Below are 17,891 nucleotides of genomic sequence, written 5' to 3' on the forward strand. Positions count from 1 at the left end.
TGACCTCAGGGGAACGAGAGAAGGGAGGGACCTGGGGAGGCAGGCGGCAGGGACGTGCTCCAGCAGCCAGGCAGGGATGCTGTGGCTGGGGAGCGCTGATCCTGTCTCTTCGGCGGTGCAAGTTTCACCCACCACGTTACACAGATTATCCCAAGCAGCCAGGCATCAAAGGACAGGGGAATACACATACCTCAAATATTTACGGTGCCTGCACTTTCAGAATGAGACAGTTCGTTCCCATCTGTGAACGGGCCATTTTTAAAACATCAAAATAAACCATCTGGCTGCGCAACTGTTTCTAATTACTTTCCTGCCTAGACTGTAAACTTCGGGGTTTGGCACCGGCCTCCTTCCCAGAGTGCTGCCCAAATCCCGCTCCCAGGCAGCTAATCAGAGCTACTGCAGCACGGGGGGAGCAGCGCTGGAGCCGGGCTTGTCCAGCTCGCAGCTCTCCGCATGCCTGGCGGGTCTGTCCGGCTGTCTGTCGGCCCGTCTGCAGGAGTACTCCAGGTGCGGCATAGCACAGCCTGCACCATGTACGCACAGGGGCTGCTGGGGCTGGCGCTGCTGCTGGTCACCTCGGTGCCGGCCGGTCACCTCTCGCCGCCGGCTGGCCCCCTGGCCCTGCGGTAAGTGTGGCTTTGAAGCCTCACGGGGGGTTGCGACCGATTTTGAGATGTCAGGAGCGTGGAAGCTGGGGTTGCAGAGGGAACAGTGGAGAAGTTTGTTAGCTCTTCCTCTGCCTGCTTAAAAGTAACACTGAGGGAAGCACTCTGGGTCCCTGGGAATCTCAACAGGTAGGTGCCTGTGAAAACTGCGGGAGTTATTTGCAATGATGTATTTGATGCCGAAGATGCAGGCTTTGAAAGCAGCAAAGGGGGAAGAGATGGATACTGATGACTTTACGCCCAACCTCTAAATTCTGCTGCCTGAGTGGAGCAGGCATCTAACCATAGAACCCTGCTTGTTCCTGCACTTTGGTGCAGTAGCACAGTGAGGCACACTGCCCTTCACTCTTCCCCTCCACCACAGCCAGCACACCCTGACTCCTAGAACCAGCAGTTCCTTTGCTCTAGAGCCTTGCAAAATCTACTGAGAAGGGCAGGTACTACTCACTTTAATCCCCAGTATTCCCTAGCATTGTAAAGACCTATTTGTCTTGCACAGTCCTTAGTTCTGTTTTCTTACAATGCAGCTCCCGATAAGGCAAAGTGTGATTTTCCCTGTGTATGTTCTGAAAGTCCTGATGTCTCTGTGCTCCAGTGCATGGTACAATTGCATGGCAGAGCTGTAAACCTACTGATCCGGCATCTGGATTCTGCTGGATTTACTAAAACCACAGCCACAAACTACACTATTGCATGGGAAGTGGTGATTAATTCAGTTTCCTTTTCCTTTGAAAGCATGGATCATATATGTCTGACAACCAAAAGGATTACTTTGTGAAACATATTTTATTGGAATCAACCATAGGTTTACTTTTTGATATCATATATTCCTGTTATGCTACCTAGATGTTTGCATGTATATGTCATCTCTAAACTTTTTGGAATAATTAAGATCAAAATGTTTCATGATAGATAGTCAAACTACACATACCTATGCATATATACCAGATATGCATGATGAGGAAGTAGATGAACCTAACACAGTTAACAAGGTAAGTAAAATCGAATAGAAACATTCCTGCAGGTATCAGTGAGATTGCTGATGAAGAAAATTGGGGGTATATGAGGCAAATAAGATTTTGCAACCATAACTAAATGGTGGCATTAAGAACAGTGTTCTGGATATGGGCTGAAACCAAGGAGGATGGTTTCCTATGAGCCAAGCTCTCATCACCTCTGAGCTGCAGCCCCTGTCTTTGACTCCAGCTTATTCTGCTTGCTGTTCCCCACAGGAGCAGTTTGGGTGGTCCTACTTTGTGCCAGCTGTCCCGGACTGAGTCGGAACTCAGGTGCCGTGTCCCAGGTGGGAAGTTGTGCAATGACAGAGGCACATGTGAGTGTGGAGTCTGCATCTGCCAAGTGACTGAGTCTGGCAAATACTACGGTCCACTCTGTGAGTGCCATGACTGGGTGTGCGAGACCTATGATGGGAAGATCTGTGCTGGTAAGGAAGCCACTATGATGACAGAAGCTTAGAAAATTAGGAATATATATTAAAACTAGAAATATGTTAGGAACACAACACACTGATAGAGACGTGGTTATGTATGGGTCCCTGACCCGTGATTCTAAATGTAATTGTGGGCACATCCAAGGATTTTGCCAGATTAAAGGATACAAGTGAAAGGCACTGTCTCTGCCGTAAAATGGGACTTTGCCCAGGGCAAGTTTCATCTGCAGCAGGGGTAAAAGTAGGAGCTGCTCTGGATTGGAGGCTCTGCAAATTGTGTTTTAAGTCTAATATAGGAAGCAATATTGCTCATATGATATTACTTCATTTGAACCGCTTGCCTAATGGTGGCATATAGTATCTGTCCAGGCTTTAAACTGTCTCCAAATAATCAATTTTATCCTGTGATTATTGTTTTTTATTTCTTTGCTGAAAGAGGTACCACACTGAAGGCATATAAATATGAAAATTCTGGTTTTCTCTAAATAATGATAATGCTTTCCAGATAGAGACTTAACGTCATTGTATTGTGATTTCAGAGATTTCCCCACTGACACTGTATTCCTTGATAACATACATTTCTGGGACAGAATTTAGACCCTGCCAGTTGTTGGAACATGTCGCTTGGTTTGCGTCTAAACATTATCACTCTTTCATCTTTCCAGCTGTCTTTACTTTAGTTTCTGGGTTATTCCAGTCAGATTTTTTTTTTTTTAAGCAGCTTAGAACAGATTTTAGAAAAAAACAAGGAGAAGAGATGCCATCACATTCCTAAGGGGATTCAGCCTGGAGCTTGATGAAAGGGGCCAGAAGGGTACTTCATTTCTAGTATCCCTGCTTCAACAGCTTTACCAGATTCACACAAACGTGTCATCTTTTCAGGCCAAAACCTGCAATTAGGTCAATGGGAATGTTACAGGAATTCTTCTAGTAAAAGGACAATACAAATGAATTCCAGCAGTTTGGCAAATTTTGTAGGAAAAAAAGCAACTTATTTTAGCAATAATTTAGCCAGGAAGTTCAATAACAACATGAAAAGATCAAGGATAGGATTATGAGAAAAGGATTTATATTTGTCACGTATGACTTTAGAGTCCTGTGGAGAAAATGATTTATAGACTCTGCAGTTACCAGTATTAAGTCCAGCTACATAAGAAATATAGCATTTCATTTCTTTGCTGTCCCAAATGTGAATTTTCTGATTGGTGGTGTGATTTCAATGTGCTTGCTGTTGTTGCTGAGTTAATTTCACAAAATGAAACCGAAAACTCCTTCAATTTTAATATTCTGCCATAAATTCCACTATCACGTTCTTGTTATTGTTATGAGCAGTGGCTTCAAGTTTTGTCAGTGCTTTGGTGGTAAGGGTGCTGACAGCATAAACAGAGCCAAGAAATCTCTAGCAATATTTAACTTTTGGGTAACACTTCATGTAGCAATGTGATTGTTAAGTGACTGAATGTTTTTTAGAAACCAGTTTTCTGTAGCTGTCACCTCTTGCACCTGGATTATTGAAGCCACGTTACCACTGAGACGTCAAACACTTTAAATTCTCCCTTCTGGGAAAAAAAGTAGTAAAAAATTCAGTAATAAGTCCTGGGCAGAGAAACAACTGTGTAGGATGCAGGGGTTTTGCTTGCTTGGTTTGTTTTTTTTTTGACAATGGTGCTGAACATCCAGCTGACTTTGTTCCAGTCCAGGGCTACCCAGCACTACAGGAGAGTGGCTGGGATACAGGATCTGGATCCATGTGGTAAAATATTTCCTTTCAGGCTGTGCTTGTTTCCCTCTTCATTTTTCACCCAGGTTTTTAGTCACTGAAGTTATGTGTATATGGGAGGAGGGGATCATAGAAAAGATGGTCAGATCTAGTATAAGTGGCAGGTGACTGGACCTTATGTTGTATGAATAACATTTTCCCCCAGCCAACTATTCAATGAACCGCATCTTCTGATATTTCTTGACATTACATCACCACCCTGATTTCCCGTGTAAACAATTTCCTTTCTTTGTATTTCTGAGCACATTTTTTGACTCGATGAAATTGTGTTTCCTCTAAGTGAATAGCCAAAATATCTTACTGCAGTTGTATTCCTGTTTCCTGCTGTTCTTTTCATATTTTTATTTTGATGTTTGATGTCCTGTTTCATTATGGATCTCTTCTGATAAATACAACAGCAGTACCCAGTGACTGGTACCACATGGAGAACTTCAAGACAGTCTTTCAATATTCCTCTAGAGAGCCATGGTTAATGCTGTTTCAAACAGGCTACTTTTCAAGTTGCCAGAGTGATGCCTTTTTCAAACAACTGATGTCTAAGCACTGATGATGCTCATGTTCAGAGGTGGACAGGCAGAGTTGTTTGAGTCATGAACATCAAAAATAGCTGTTTCCCTGCCGGTCAGTTCAGACCCACTTCCCTTGCCTGTACCAAGCTAAACAAAATCCTTATTTGCTCAATATGCAGCTCATTATCTTAAAGGTACTTTCTGTGTCAGATCCACTTTCTGGACCAGTTGTTGAATAACCGTATTCTGAAGAGGGAAGGCCTGAAGATAAAGAAGATGTCCATCTGATTGAATTGCTTTTTCTAATAACCTTATTTAAGAAAATGGCAAGAGATTATGCCATGAGTAATGAAGAAGAGCAGGTGTAAATGTCTCTGTCCTTTTACTCTACCTTGAGACTTCTTTGCTGCATTTATCTTCCATTGTGTGTCCAGGTGCTTTAGAGGGAATTTCTGCTCTTTGAGGTTTTAAACTATGCAAAGAACACAAGTGAAAAATTAAATCGACAAGGAGTAGATGTAGAAATACAAGATAAATCCAAATTAAAGTATTAATGTAATACGTAGCTATGCATCCATGTGAGTTTATTGGTCCTATGTATAAGTTGGGGAGAGTTAGGAATCTGAGAATGGAACTTGGAGAATGTTTTGAGCTGAAGGCTGTTCTTTGCACAAAAGCTGAATAGTGTCTTTAGGCAGAGTTATTGCAGTTGAGTTGGAAAGGTTCTAACAACTGTGCTTTTATATTCATATTGAAGGGAGGTCTGACACATTGATTTTTCTTTCAGCAGAATTTCTTGCTAAAAGTGTCAAGAAAAGCTAGTCTGTGACCTGCATTGATTGCCATTTGATCCAAAGTGAAATTCAAAGCCCTGGATTTTGAGAACAAGTGTAAGCCACTTCTCTGTTAGAGGCCATGTTTCCAAAGACTCAGCTGTGGCACATGTGATCATTGGAGACAGAGCCTCCTAAAAAGACCAAGTTAAAAATAGGGCAGGAGGCTACTGATGAAAATAGAGTTTGCAGTTCTGCTCTGACCTAGTTTGTGTTAGTCCAGATTTCAGAACTTGGCTTTTTGTGACATTTCTCCCTGGAGCAGGGGTGTGTAGGTGTCATAATACCATCCATATTCATCTCAAAACAGGTCACTCAGGTTCTAGTAGAAGTGAAATCATGATAGCATAGACCTCATTGCAGGTTCTCTTCCTTGCTAAGTGCACAAGGTTCCAGCAGACATAAAAAACACAAGCTAAAGCCTGTATTAATCTCAGCTTTATGCTCTTGGTATCTCATCTGGGTAAAATCAAGCAGCCTTTGATATATCAGCAATTACTGTAGTTCCAAATGTAGCATGTATGTTCATAGCTATGGTGAGGGAGGCAGAAGGAAACTCAGAAACACTGCAAGGGAAGGGAAGCATTTTAAGAGTAACATTAAATGATCCATAGCTAACTGTTAACCCTCATTTTGAGCACCTTTATCTGTAGATACTACTAATGGAAAATAGGTGCTAGTTTAAAAAATAAAAGGGAATAAGCTGGGCGTGTGGAAGGGAAAGGCTTTTGGAGCACCTAGCAGAGCAATGAATATAACCACTCAGGCTATCACCAAAAACAAAGGAGGAGAGCAGCATCTCCTTCACCTTTTGTCCTTCTGTAGTTTGAGGTGACAAGCTTATCCATTGCAGAGAAAAAGCAAACCTTTATGCAAGTTTTGTTCATGCAAATAAGTGTTCTGAAGTGTGTTTAAATTATCATGCTATTCACAGGTTGATAATGAAGTATATTTTCATTTATTTGAAAGAATTTTCTTTGTGACAAAATGGCTTTCACAGACTGCATCCTTTTGTAACTTTTATGTGTTGGGATGATTAATATGGAAAAAGATATGGTGAATAGCAAGTAGATGTTACACAAGGGTTTATTAATGATTTTTCCTACTTCATCAGTGGCTATGTTTCAGTAAGTGTTCTTATGACAGCCTTTGTCAGACAAACTGACTGGCTTGGTAAAATTTTCTATGCTTATTTAAAGTTTTATTATTGATAGCTGGTCGAGTAAAGGGCTTCAAATTATCTATCACTTATGACACAGGACTGTAGACTTTTCAGCCTTGGTGTTCCCAGGTAGTTTGTCCTGGCAAAGAATATGTCACTCATTTAAAAAGTTCCCATGAGGTTTTTGATGAGGAAAGAACACATTGCTAGTGCTATCTCAGGAAAAAGGGCAATTTGTGCCTATAAAGACTGATGCTTGGCTTTGGCCATACAAAGAAGAACCCCAAAGTATTTACATGGTGTGTGAACTTAGCAGTGTTTTAACTGAATGGTGTGGTGGTGGAGGGAGGCCACATTACTTTGTGATGAACACGGTTGTATTGCCTGAGTCAAATTTCCTTTAGAGCTGGAAAAACTATGAAGAAAAAAGGAAAGGTGAAGGAGTTGGAATTCAAGGTTTTTTCCTTTAATTCTTTTTTTTTTTTTTTTTCACATGTCCTTAGAAAGAGAGGATTGTTTTGGCCAAAACCACTTGCAAACCTTGTTCATAACAATAATTCTAGATTGAAAAGACACATATCCAGAGCCAGTGAGGCATATTTTCCTCCACTCCTCTGTTCCAAGTCTGAGTATATAATGAAAAAATGTTCTACTTTTAAACACTACTTTAAAAGACCTTTTAAAACTTCATTTCTTAGCAATGGAGGGAGTCTTTACTTGCAGATAAGAGTTTGTGTACGTTTGATACATAGGGAGTGGGCTGGAACACAGCTCAAGCAGTTACATGACCATATGAAGAGGAATAAAGATTTGAGTTTAATTATAATTGCACTTGTCCCCTATCTTGAAAGAGCAATTACATTCCTAACACTCCTAAGACCTGCTTTACCCTTCTGCCTCTCCACCTGAGTAGCATCAGTGATACGAAGTGAGGCATTTTCTTGAGAGTGACCTAAAGAGTGGCAGCCAGAGTCTATGGAGGCATATCTGGGGCATTTTTATGGGGAAAACACTGCCAAAGCCTACCTTTCTCAGACATGCTTTATCCAGTTGCGTGCCTCCAGCAGGCCCAAGTGGTGTCAGTCAATTTAAATATTGGGGATGTTAGCTTTCATGATCCACCGTTAGAGGCTACTTCATGTAAAAATAGCTCATTTAAAGTGTTTTTCCTGTTTTGCATGTAATTTCCTATTTAATTAAAAGGATACATTAAAGTTATTTAAATCTTGAAGATGCATGATTGACAGTTACGAAATTCTAAATCTGTCTACCTCTATTGGAGAGTCTTGTGCATTCATACTGTTATGCATCTTTTAATTTTGTATTCATTATGGTTTTCTGCAGTGGACTTAGGCATCAATGACAAGAAGAAAATGAGTGCTTCCTGATATTTGAAATGGTTTAGTTTACAAACTTGATACCATGTTTAAAGCAAGATAAAAATGTTAAGTATTTGCCTTATTCCATTCATTTGTCTGAAATATGGGGAACACATATGGCAAAAGAGCTTGTTGTCAGGTAATGCGGGCTTCTTGGCATCCTATTTCCTTACTCCAAGTGTTTTAAACAATATTTTACAGAAAGTAACTGAATATTTGCAAAACTCAATGGTATAAGCTGATTGAGTCTCAGAAGCCAGAAGTGCCTCTTTTTAAGAAAACAGTTTTCTTCTCCATTTCCTGAAAAAGCCAGACTTGTTTCTGGTCTGTCCTTACCCTTTCAGAAATTATTGGTTGCAAGTGGAGCTGGTATATCATTTGAATAGCTTTTCAGCAGATGAAGATACAGGTGTATCTTTTGGAGATGAATAATGAATGGCATTTGATTGTGAACAAGAGCTAAACTTACGTAATCCAAACCATTTCTATGTCTGTATGTCCTGGTGAGTATGTGCTCTAAAAAAAAAATTAGTTGAGGTATTTTCTTTGTCTTTTCAGTTGTACAACTATACAGTTTTTGACCCATTCTGGGAGATTTTTAAACTAACAACAAATCTGGATGGATCAAATACATTTCTGTTGTGAATAACCTATTTTCCAAAGTTGTAGTTCAGAAGCTGAAATTTAACCACTTTCCTTTTCTTTCTCAAATAGTTGAATAATGATAATCTTGTTCACTTTGGGGAATCTTCGAGACACTCTCTTTCTTTAATCTCTCTTTCTCTCTGAATAGGATTTATTGGACTCTTAGGGACCACAAGCTGATGGCAAAACCGGCTCATACAAGTAGGATAGGTTCCTCCCATCCAGAATTGCAAGTCCCATTTTCGATGGTGCAAACATGTCTGGTATATGGCAGTGGACTGTAATGATCAGACTATCCAGCTCTCATGTACACCTGTCTTTGCAGTTCTTGCAACAAGTTACTAAAAGATTTTTTTTTTTTCTGATATTGAAAAGAGGGGAAGCTGAAAGTCAGAGATCAAAGATATACCTCCTGATCATCTAAGGTTGATGGCAAGACTCAGAAGATTGCCCAAGTATCTGAGTCCTGCTCAGGGACTCTCAAACCATTGAGTCCCCATCAGGTGTAAGGATAAAGTCTGTTAGTATGAAAACTATCAGTTAAGACTGTGTCAAAAATACATTTTTTCAGGTTTAGGTGCTAAAAATACTATTTCCTACAAAAAATAGTCATGTATTCTTTTTCCAAAGAGCTATCTGTGCATTATATACTACTGAATTGTTATTTCCTATATGTATTATCCAAGTGAGAGCAGCTTTGGTTTATGAAAACAGCCAGTGTGTTTCTGGCTTAAAAGTGTTCCACGTATAAATAAGGTGACTTTGTAGCAGGTCAATCCCACAGAGAACTGTAGGTGCAACGACATGCCTGGTAGACTGTGTTCCAGAGAACAGTCCTCAAAATAGTGGTTTTTAAAGTCATACTTTGAAGGATTACTGGAGAAGTTCAGACTTCTCACTTTGGGAACAGGGAAGAACTAAAATGGAGAAGGACAACCAATTTCATTTCATGAGCATGCTTGCAGAAAGTCCAAGTCATGCTGAATGGTGGTAATGCCATGACAAAAGTTACATAAGAACATGTTGCACTGCTGTTCTCCTGAACACTTTTGCAGAATTGTGCCTCTTAATCACTATATGCTTTACATGAAAAAACAATTATGTGGTCTCTCAGAACAAACCACACTTTTGCCCCAATGATCTGCACTGACTCAGTTTTTTCTTAAACAGTTTTTAAACTTGAAAGAGTAGTGGCAATGAATATATTGTACAACGATAGTCTGACTTCCAGAGGTAAGGCTGAGACCTCCTGTTACAGAATCATAGAAGTCAGCATTACAGACTTACTTAGCTTTTTGTCTGGTGCCTTTGTAGTCAGGTAAATTCAGTGGGAAACAGATAACCAGTAAGAAATGTATTTAAAATCAGAAATGGTCTTCAAGCACTTCATTGAAGTACTGTCATAGCCCTGGTACTTCTAGTGACTGTCTTTTGAAATAATTTTGTTTCATTCTCACTTCTGTTTCATTCCACAGATAATTCTCATCACAGACACAGCAAATGTAATGAAGCACAACTTCCTGTGCTTAGGAAGAGGTCCAGGTGCAAGCTATCACTGAAAGAAAATTTCCCATACCTTCAGAAAGAGCACTTTCTCTAGATGAGATCTGAGAATGTAGGAGCAATTGTGGTTGAGTAGGACAACTTTCCATTTACATGAATTTGCCTACACTTAGTGTTTGTGGAAATCCTTTTATTTAGGGCAAAATCTCTAAGTTTTATTTTAAAAATTGCCCTTTCTGGGGCAAAAAAATCCCAGCTCTTAACCCTGTCTGATTCAGCCACTGCAGCTTAACCTAAGACTGGTTGCCTTGAAGTGCTCTTGGAGTAATATCTTTCCTGCTTCCATTGCTGAAAATCCATCTGAGAATTTCCCAGAATGAGCCACTCTGCCTAAGCTGTTCCACCAACCCCAGATGCAGTGAAATTTTCTTCTCTTTCTTGAACATATAATTTTCTCATTCCCAGGGCTTTAGGCCATCATCCTATAGTGAGAGGCACTGGAACATTTCCTACTGCCTTTTTTTTCCCAAAGGCTGCTTAATCAATTGAAGCGTGGCGGAGAAATGTTAGAGCATATCATTGGCACTGGACATAAACTGCTTCCCTTTGTATATGGCCTCTTCTAAACAGAGAGACTTAACTGTGGCATAAATTTGTGTATCACAGTAAAAAATAATTGTACAAGGTCTCTTCAAGATTTATAATGCTTAACTTTCTACTACCTTTGTGTATCAAAATTTAAAAAATGGATTGGAGATGGGATTGACAAAATTACCAAACCCCAGTCATGTACTTTGTTAGATTTAGGAGTGGACCCTGTCACTCATCTCTACTCTTCAGGTTAAAAATATGTTTTAATAAAAGCAGATGGTGGTTTGTTGTTTTTTTTTTTTTTCAATCTAAATGGAAACCTATGTTTTCTTCTGACAGCAGTCTAATAAATTCAATAAAGTTATGCCAACTGAGAATTGGTCTCAACATTTTCTTCCCTTGTTTGACCAGAATCTCCAGGTAATAGCGGACAAAATTACAACAGCAAAATACAGACCCTGTCAATTATCTGCAAGCGGTAATGGTAAAGCAGTAACCACAATAATGACATCTCCAAAGTTTAGAATGATTTTAAACTTGACAACATTTTACATGATTTTCTGCTTTTTTCTTCTGTGTATTGTACTACTTTAAAGAGTTACATGTTACTCAGTGGTAGTTTGATAGGACATTTACCAAAATAATTTTTTTCCAGAGTGGCAGAGTTGGACTTAGTAGAAATTAGATTTGTGCGAGAAAACATTCTAATAAATGAAAACCAATCTTTTAAAGATTTAGACTGTTGTGTTAATAAAAGAATCGATTACACTGACAGAACTATGCCAAGTTTTATTAAATGGTCTGCCGATTTGGAAAGTCCCAATAAAATTAAGATTTTGTAATTAGATCAGCAGGATGTCAATCCCCTCTCCTCTCACCATCTTAATACTTTTGTATATAAGTTTTTGTAAATGAGAAAATTCTATTTTAACTATAATTGTCAACTGCTTTAAATGTATGTCTGCTACACTTACAAGCAGTCTATAAAAGCTTTTATTTACAGATATTGTTCAGAAATGATTTCTCCATAGGGGGTTTCAAAAGGTCATATCATATGAGAATTTCTGAATTAAGTTCTTTCAGGATAATATCTTGAAGGCTGTATGTAAATAGTACAGTGACCTCAGACTTCCTTTTATTTCATAGGTGCCTATCGAAGGAACTCACAGTTGGAGGTTTTTAAAGTAGTCTTACTCTGCCTGGATCATTTTTTATCAAGCTCTTTCAAAATAGCACATAATTCCTCTGGTCCTTCATATGGGCTTCCAGTTCTCTGTATTTTTGGGTTTCAGGTGTTGTCTTGGCTTTTTTCTCCATCTTTTTCTGTATGAGCAGTGGTTGCCACCTCCACTTTGACCATTTTGGTTATCTCCAGTTGCCAAATTGTTTTTCCTAATTCGAGTCCCTCTTCATGGAACCTTTTCTGCTTTTTGGGTGGTCTCTGTCTGGCTCAATTCTTTGGCACTGCTCCTTACAGTTTTCCTAATCCATTCCTCTAGTTCATCAAAGAACAGTTGTTTCTGTGAGAACCTGGGTGGAAGTTGGACCCACCTTAGCTCTTTTTATGTCCCCGATGGCATTTTTCAAATCAATGAACTCTCCTCTTGTGTTCCAGGAATCTGTTAAATACTGTTGCTTAGCTCACACTTTTTTTCATACAGATCTTGTTCAGGATATGAATCTAAACCACAGAAACTTTAAAATAGGCATAAATCAGGTGTACACTGCCGTATTGTCACTTCTACTACTTCACCCCTTTCTCCTTGCTGGGATAGGTGGCACAGCACACTGAAATTTTACAGCTTATTTTAGTTACTTCCAATAATCTGTGCATTGTGCTGCATATTCCCAAGAGAGGGAATGTTTTTGACTGTTGTAAAAAGCTTGTCTTAGGGAGACTGTGGAACCTCTGTTGCTGGGAGTTTCAAAAACAGGTTGGACAAGTATCTGTCAGGAAGGATCAACACACACTTTTTTGTGTCTCAAGGCACAGAAGTGAACCAGATGATCTCTTCCAGAGGTCTCTGAGGCTGATTTTCTTTGATGCTGCTGTGAAACCAGTTCTCAACTTAATGTTCTGCCTTAGTGAGGAGTATTTGTGGAAGTATAAACATAGTTTTTGTCATGCTATTATGTTTCTAAATGTAATAATTCATTGAAATTGATGCATAACCATTGAATTTAATCCGTTAATACTAGGAACTTTCATTTTCTGCAGTATTTATAATATATGAGTGTCTGTTTCAAGTTTCTAAATGATCACATTCTTAAATGACCACTACCAAGTTATTAAGCAGGAATGATTCTGAGAACAAGTTTGCTTGTTTAAAGTATAGGCATCTTTTCAACAGAGAGGCATAAATTAATGCCTTCTAGAGATAAGTGGTGGATTGACTCCTATAACAAGTTCAGAGTCATGGAAAACATACTTTATCCAACCCTTGAAATTTGATGGAAAGTTAAGAGTGGATGTATTAAACAGAAATATTTCTATTTTTTAATTTGCTTTGTTTTAACAAATGGATTCTTAGTCAGCTACTGACCTACTGACTGAATAACTGGCAAAATGTGCAAAACAGTGAGGGAAAGCCAATGGTTGCCCTGCAGTTTGATGTAGAATAATACAGAGCATGTCAAAAATGATATTCTTATCCTTGTTGGTTTCATTAAAAAGCAAGTAACATAATTCCTACTTAACCAGGAACCACGTCTGTTTTGCATTTTCCACTGGAAGTAAAAAGATAAAAATATTTTGCCAGATAATGAAAGAAGGGTAGCAAGTAACATTACATTGCCTTTTTTTTAACTGCTGCCATGACACTATGTATCCCCTATGTTGTCTCAGTGCAATATTACCCTCTAGAAAGTTAATTATTCTTGGATGGCAATGAACAGAACCCTATGCCAATAGCTGAAAACATTACTTAGATTGATGGCAAGTCAAAAGGTGCTGCCATTGTTGGGGGACAACACTTGTATCTCACACCTGATTACTTTCATACCAGTGGCAATCAGGGAATTGCCCCTACTTTTCCCTTCTTCAACTTAAAACCTCGAGTCTGTACACAGGATAATTCCATATACACAGCATACAGCACAGTTCTGTATGAATATTTCTTCTTCCTTCTTTCCTTCTCTTGATCTTCCTGCATTCCCCAGGCATATGGTATTCATCACACTTGTTGTCCACATTTGTAGGAAGGAGACAGGGAATTCCGCCCCCACAGAAATCTTCCCCAGTCTTCACCTTTTCTCCTGTATCCAGTGAATGTGAAAATATTGCTGCTTAACTTCTCCTTTAGCTCAGTGTCCCCCACATCCCTTCAGACAAGCCCTTCATGGAGCTGTGTTTTGGTCTCAGTGATAATGTGTCAATAGTTTGTTGCTGCTGAGCAGCAACGACTTCAGAAGCTTCTGTAAGGGAAGTATCTGCTTTTCTGAACTGTGTATTCTATGAAACCAAACAACTTTGGAGTGCTTAAAATTTTTTGTTAGGTTAACCTCAGAAGAAAAGGCTGTACTTTTAGACGGTGATGTTACTCCATCTGTACTGAGCAACAGAATTGTCACCTCACAAGTGTAGTGACGGAAGCCGATGTTGGAGAGTCCAATACTCTTCACATAACGGACATTCCCACTGTACAGTGTTCTTACCCTCTTGATCTTTCTTTTCTTTCCATGTGAGTCACAGAAGTGGTTTTAAGCGTCTTTCAGTGAGTCATATAGTTTTGCTAATTCTGTCCCTACTTTAATGTCACTATATACAGTCTCTTTCTTGCCTAAAAGCTAACATTTCATTTGGTCATCTCCTTGACACCTTTATAATAAGTACTTACTTCCTCAAACACACTTTTTTTTTTGTTATAGCAATGTCAAAATCTCAAGCTTTTGTTTCTATTCTGAACCGTCAGTTTGAATTTTTAAATCCTTTCTCAAAAATGGATCAGACTGAGCATTACATTGGCTGCATAGCTCCTAACACCTTCTGGCAAGCATCAGAAGCCAAGAGTTCCACTCTGCCGTGTCTTATTGCTTGGCTGAAAAAGAATCAAAGTGCACATAGGAAATTTAATGTGGTAAAAGTGAGAAGAAGAAAAGGATTAAAGGCTAGAAACAAACGTAAAGACTTTGCATACAAGTGGTGGCTGGAATGTATGAGACCTCATGCAGTACAAAGTGTTCCTCAGAACAGGAAAATGTAGGTCTATTATAGCAGCCACAGTTTTTAAACTGACTTAATTTTGTGATGGTAACATTCACAAAATTCCTGACCCAGTGGTTTCATTCAGCTTGAAAATGAAGGAGACGAGTGCCTGGAGACATTGTGCATGTGGTACAGAAGGGATATATTAAACTAACAGATGCCAAAAATCAATAGGGAAATGCTAACACCTTTCCAGCCAAACAGCTAGGTGGGGAAATTCTATTTGAGACATTTGGATAGGTAAGATATATTTCTAGAAAAAACATGAGAGAGAGCCAAAAAAGATGGTTGTTTGACTGCTATATTGAAACATATTGTATTGGCATTACAAGATATGTTTTGGCATTAAAATGAAATGAGCAAGGAAATTAACCTAGTTAAATATCTTTATTCCTTTCCCCCCAGTGCTGGCTTTTTCCAATGTAGTGTTTTAAGGTTAAAAGCACTTTCACACTCTTTATGCAATAGAAATGCAACTTAAGTAAAAATATTGTTTCATTCCCCACCCAAAATACTAGAATGTGTAAAACAAGCAGTTAAAAATAATACTTGCATCATAGATTTTCAAACTTATAAGTTTGAAAACTAAACCAGATGCAGTCCATATTCAGTGGAGTGACTTCGTGAGCAGAACTTTGCCATCTAAACACTGAGAGTCATTTTTCTGGTTTCTATAGAGACAAATCAATGCAAAGTCAGACTGAATTTTTTGTGTTTTGAGATGTAAACCTTAAAAACAAATATTCTTTTTTTTGTAAATGGAATAAAGAGAATCTATACTGCCTGTAAAGACCATTTGTTCTGCTGTTCTTGCATGCAGTTTTTCTATTGATATTGCTTGTACATTGGCCAAGGATGCAGTTTGATAAACCTGGCTTTCAAACAGTTTCAGAAGTAATATAGCAAGATTAGTTCTGTTAGGAGTTATTTCGCCTATAAATGCATCTTGAAACCACTTTTTTTTTCTTTTACAAGATGTTGTCCTAGTGATGTATAGAAATTTTAGTTAATATTTTCTACTGACTTCCAAACACGTAATACTAGGTTGTACTCTCTGAAGATACGAAGATAGTGTGTTGCATACCATTTATATCAGTCCCACCCCTAAATTTTGTGTTTTCTCCTACATATATTTCCACCTGTGTTTTAATAATTTTAATATGACCGAGAAATTTGATCACTTTTGCTGCTTTGCAAATAGTGTAGGAATGCTCTCTGATTTACAAATCCTGGGGAATGAAAAGTGATGCAGAGTTTTACAGGATGCTGAATAGCCTTGTGGGCTTCTGTATGTAAATATTTTAAGCTAGTATTGCCATGAAATTTTAAGACATATTTTTTGTTTCCTAAGAAGTGGTCCTTAGAATCTCATCAGCAATTGTGCAGTTGGTAAATGAGCAAGGAATTGACAGAGACACTGATACTGGAACAAATGGTGTAGAATGCCTAGAGAGAATAGTTCATCCTACAGGATGAGTGGAAGAATTTCATCAGAGGATGAAAGAGAGGATTTCATCATAATAGAAGAAATGAGGAAGAAGTAGATAGGCATAGATACAGCTCTTAATAACTATTAAAAACAACAACCATTTTGCTTCATTACTCACCCTGCCTGCAAAACTTCAGTTACATTGCCTGCAGTGTTTACAGTGGTCATAGTGAAGTTATCACATGCAAAAGGGAATTAGGTGCAAGTAGCAGAGAGTACATTGGTGTTTCTTTTTCAGACAGCAGAAATGACAAGGTTAGAAAAATTAAACTTCAGGAATATTACTATGAGCTGTGCTGAGATGGCATTTTCAGGCTCTTATCACTGCTATTGACAGTAGCCATCTTTGTGTCATGATTTTGATTATGTCACATGCTCAACACTACAGGTAAACTAAACTTCATGATCAAAAGAGGAATTTCAGTGTGCTTTTCTGAAATTCAGATATACACATACAGGTTGTGGTGGGGGGAAACACTTTTTCCCCCTGCAGTTATAAAATGGTAAAACCCCAGGGGGTGGTGACCCTTGAGGTTTTACCCAATGAGCGCTTCTGCAAAATATAAACATATCACAAGCAGAACGGAAGAGAAGGTAGTTGTAGTTGTTGTAGAAGAAGTAGCCATGTTGTAAAAGCCACGAGGAGAAACAGCAGCAGCCCCCTCTGGGGGGGGCTCTGTCTCCCCAGCCCTGGCTGGGGAGGGGGCTGCAGGGACTTGGAACAGCATAATGCTGGGCTAAGTACCTGTGGCTGAAAACTAGAGAAGTTTTCTCCACCGTGAGTGAGCAGAGACAGAGCAGAAGCAGCGTCCAGAGATAGTGGCTAAGAGCCAAGAGATAACTGAAGAAGCAGCAGAGGCATTGCAGCCGAGCAAGAGAGACACAGAGTTGTCTGAGAGACAAGAACCAGCAGCAGAGAGAGCAGACTAAGCTCTACAGACAGAGACAGAATTGGGGTAAGAAACTGAAACCAAAAGACCCCAAACTCCTTAGAGACCCCTCACCTCCTAGAAGGGAGGGGTGAAGTGCAACATGCACTGCAGAGGAGCTGAGAAGCTCAAAGCATCCTGGAAAGCTGGACCAGGATGACCAAAGGAATGCAAAGAGGGTGAACTTGCCCCCCCCCCCTGCTTCTTGAGACAGAGCACAGGAGCTCTGGTAGAACTCTTGAGGCAAAGACTTTCAACTGAAAGCTGCCCGAGATGTTCTGACTCAGAGGTAAATCCCCTGAGGAAGGGACTTTCACGAAGAAGCCCCTGCACTTCGTGATATGCCCGTGGTGAAGTGAGTTTTGTCCCTGCTGGCAGTCCATGGGTGGGACCTTCGCTTGGAGTCGAAGGATGAGAGGGGTGAAAGGAGACCCCCTTGTGTGTATTGAAAAGAGATCCAGCTACAACAATCCAGTTACAGCTGGTGCATAGAAGAAGAGAACCTGCTGCCTATGAGACATTGCTGCTCTGAGAGTGGAAAGGGATCTTTTTCCTTCTTCCCTCCTGGACTTTTTATTTGGAGGGGAGAAGAGATTTGATCCATTGTAAATACTTATATCATGGTAGAGATAGCTAAGATTGTATATAATGTATTGTAGTATTTATTTTCTACAGTCATTGTAATATATTCCCTTTCCCCCATTTAAGTCTCGTGTGGTGTCTGGAAACCATCTCACACTGGGCTGAGA

General features: G+C 39.4%; 1 protein-coding gene across 1 annotated transcript in view; it reads left to right on the forward strand.

Moving 5' to 3' along the window:
- The first annotated feature begins 534 nt into the window (after positions 1–534).
- The window catches only part of ITGBL1 (integrin subunit beta like 1), a 141,184-nt gene continuing 123,827 nt past the window's right edge, over positions 535–17,891 (forward strand). The window contains exons 1-2 of the mRNA XM_018071520.2: positions 535–629; positions 1,901–2,112. Coding sequence (XP_017927009.1) covers positions 535–629; positions 1,901–2,112 — 307 coding nt within the window. The remainder of the gene's footprint in view (positions 630–1,900; positions 2,113–17,891) is intronic.

Source organism: Manacus vitellinus, unplaced genomic scaffold, assembly GCF_001715985.3.
Source record: "Manacus vitellinus isolate BGI_N305 unplaced genomic scaffold, ASM171598v3 scaffold_2_pilon, whole genome shotgun sequence".
Taxonomy (NCBI): Eukaryota; Metazoa; Chordata; class Aves; order Passeriformes; family Pipridae; genus Manacus; species Manacus vitellinus.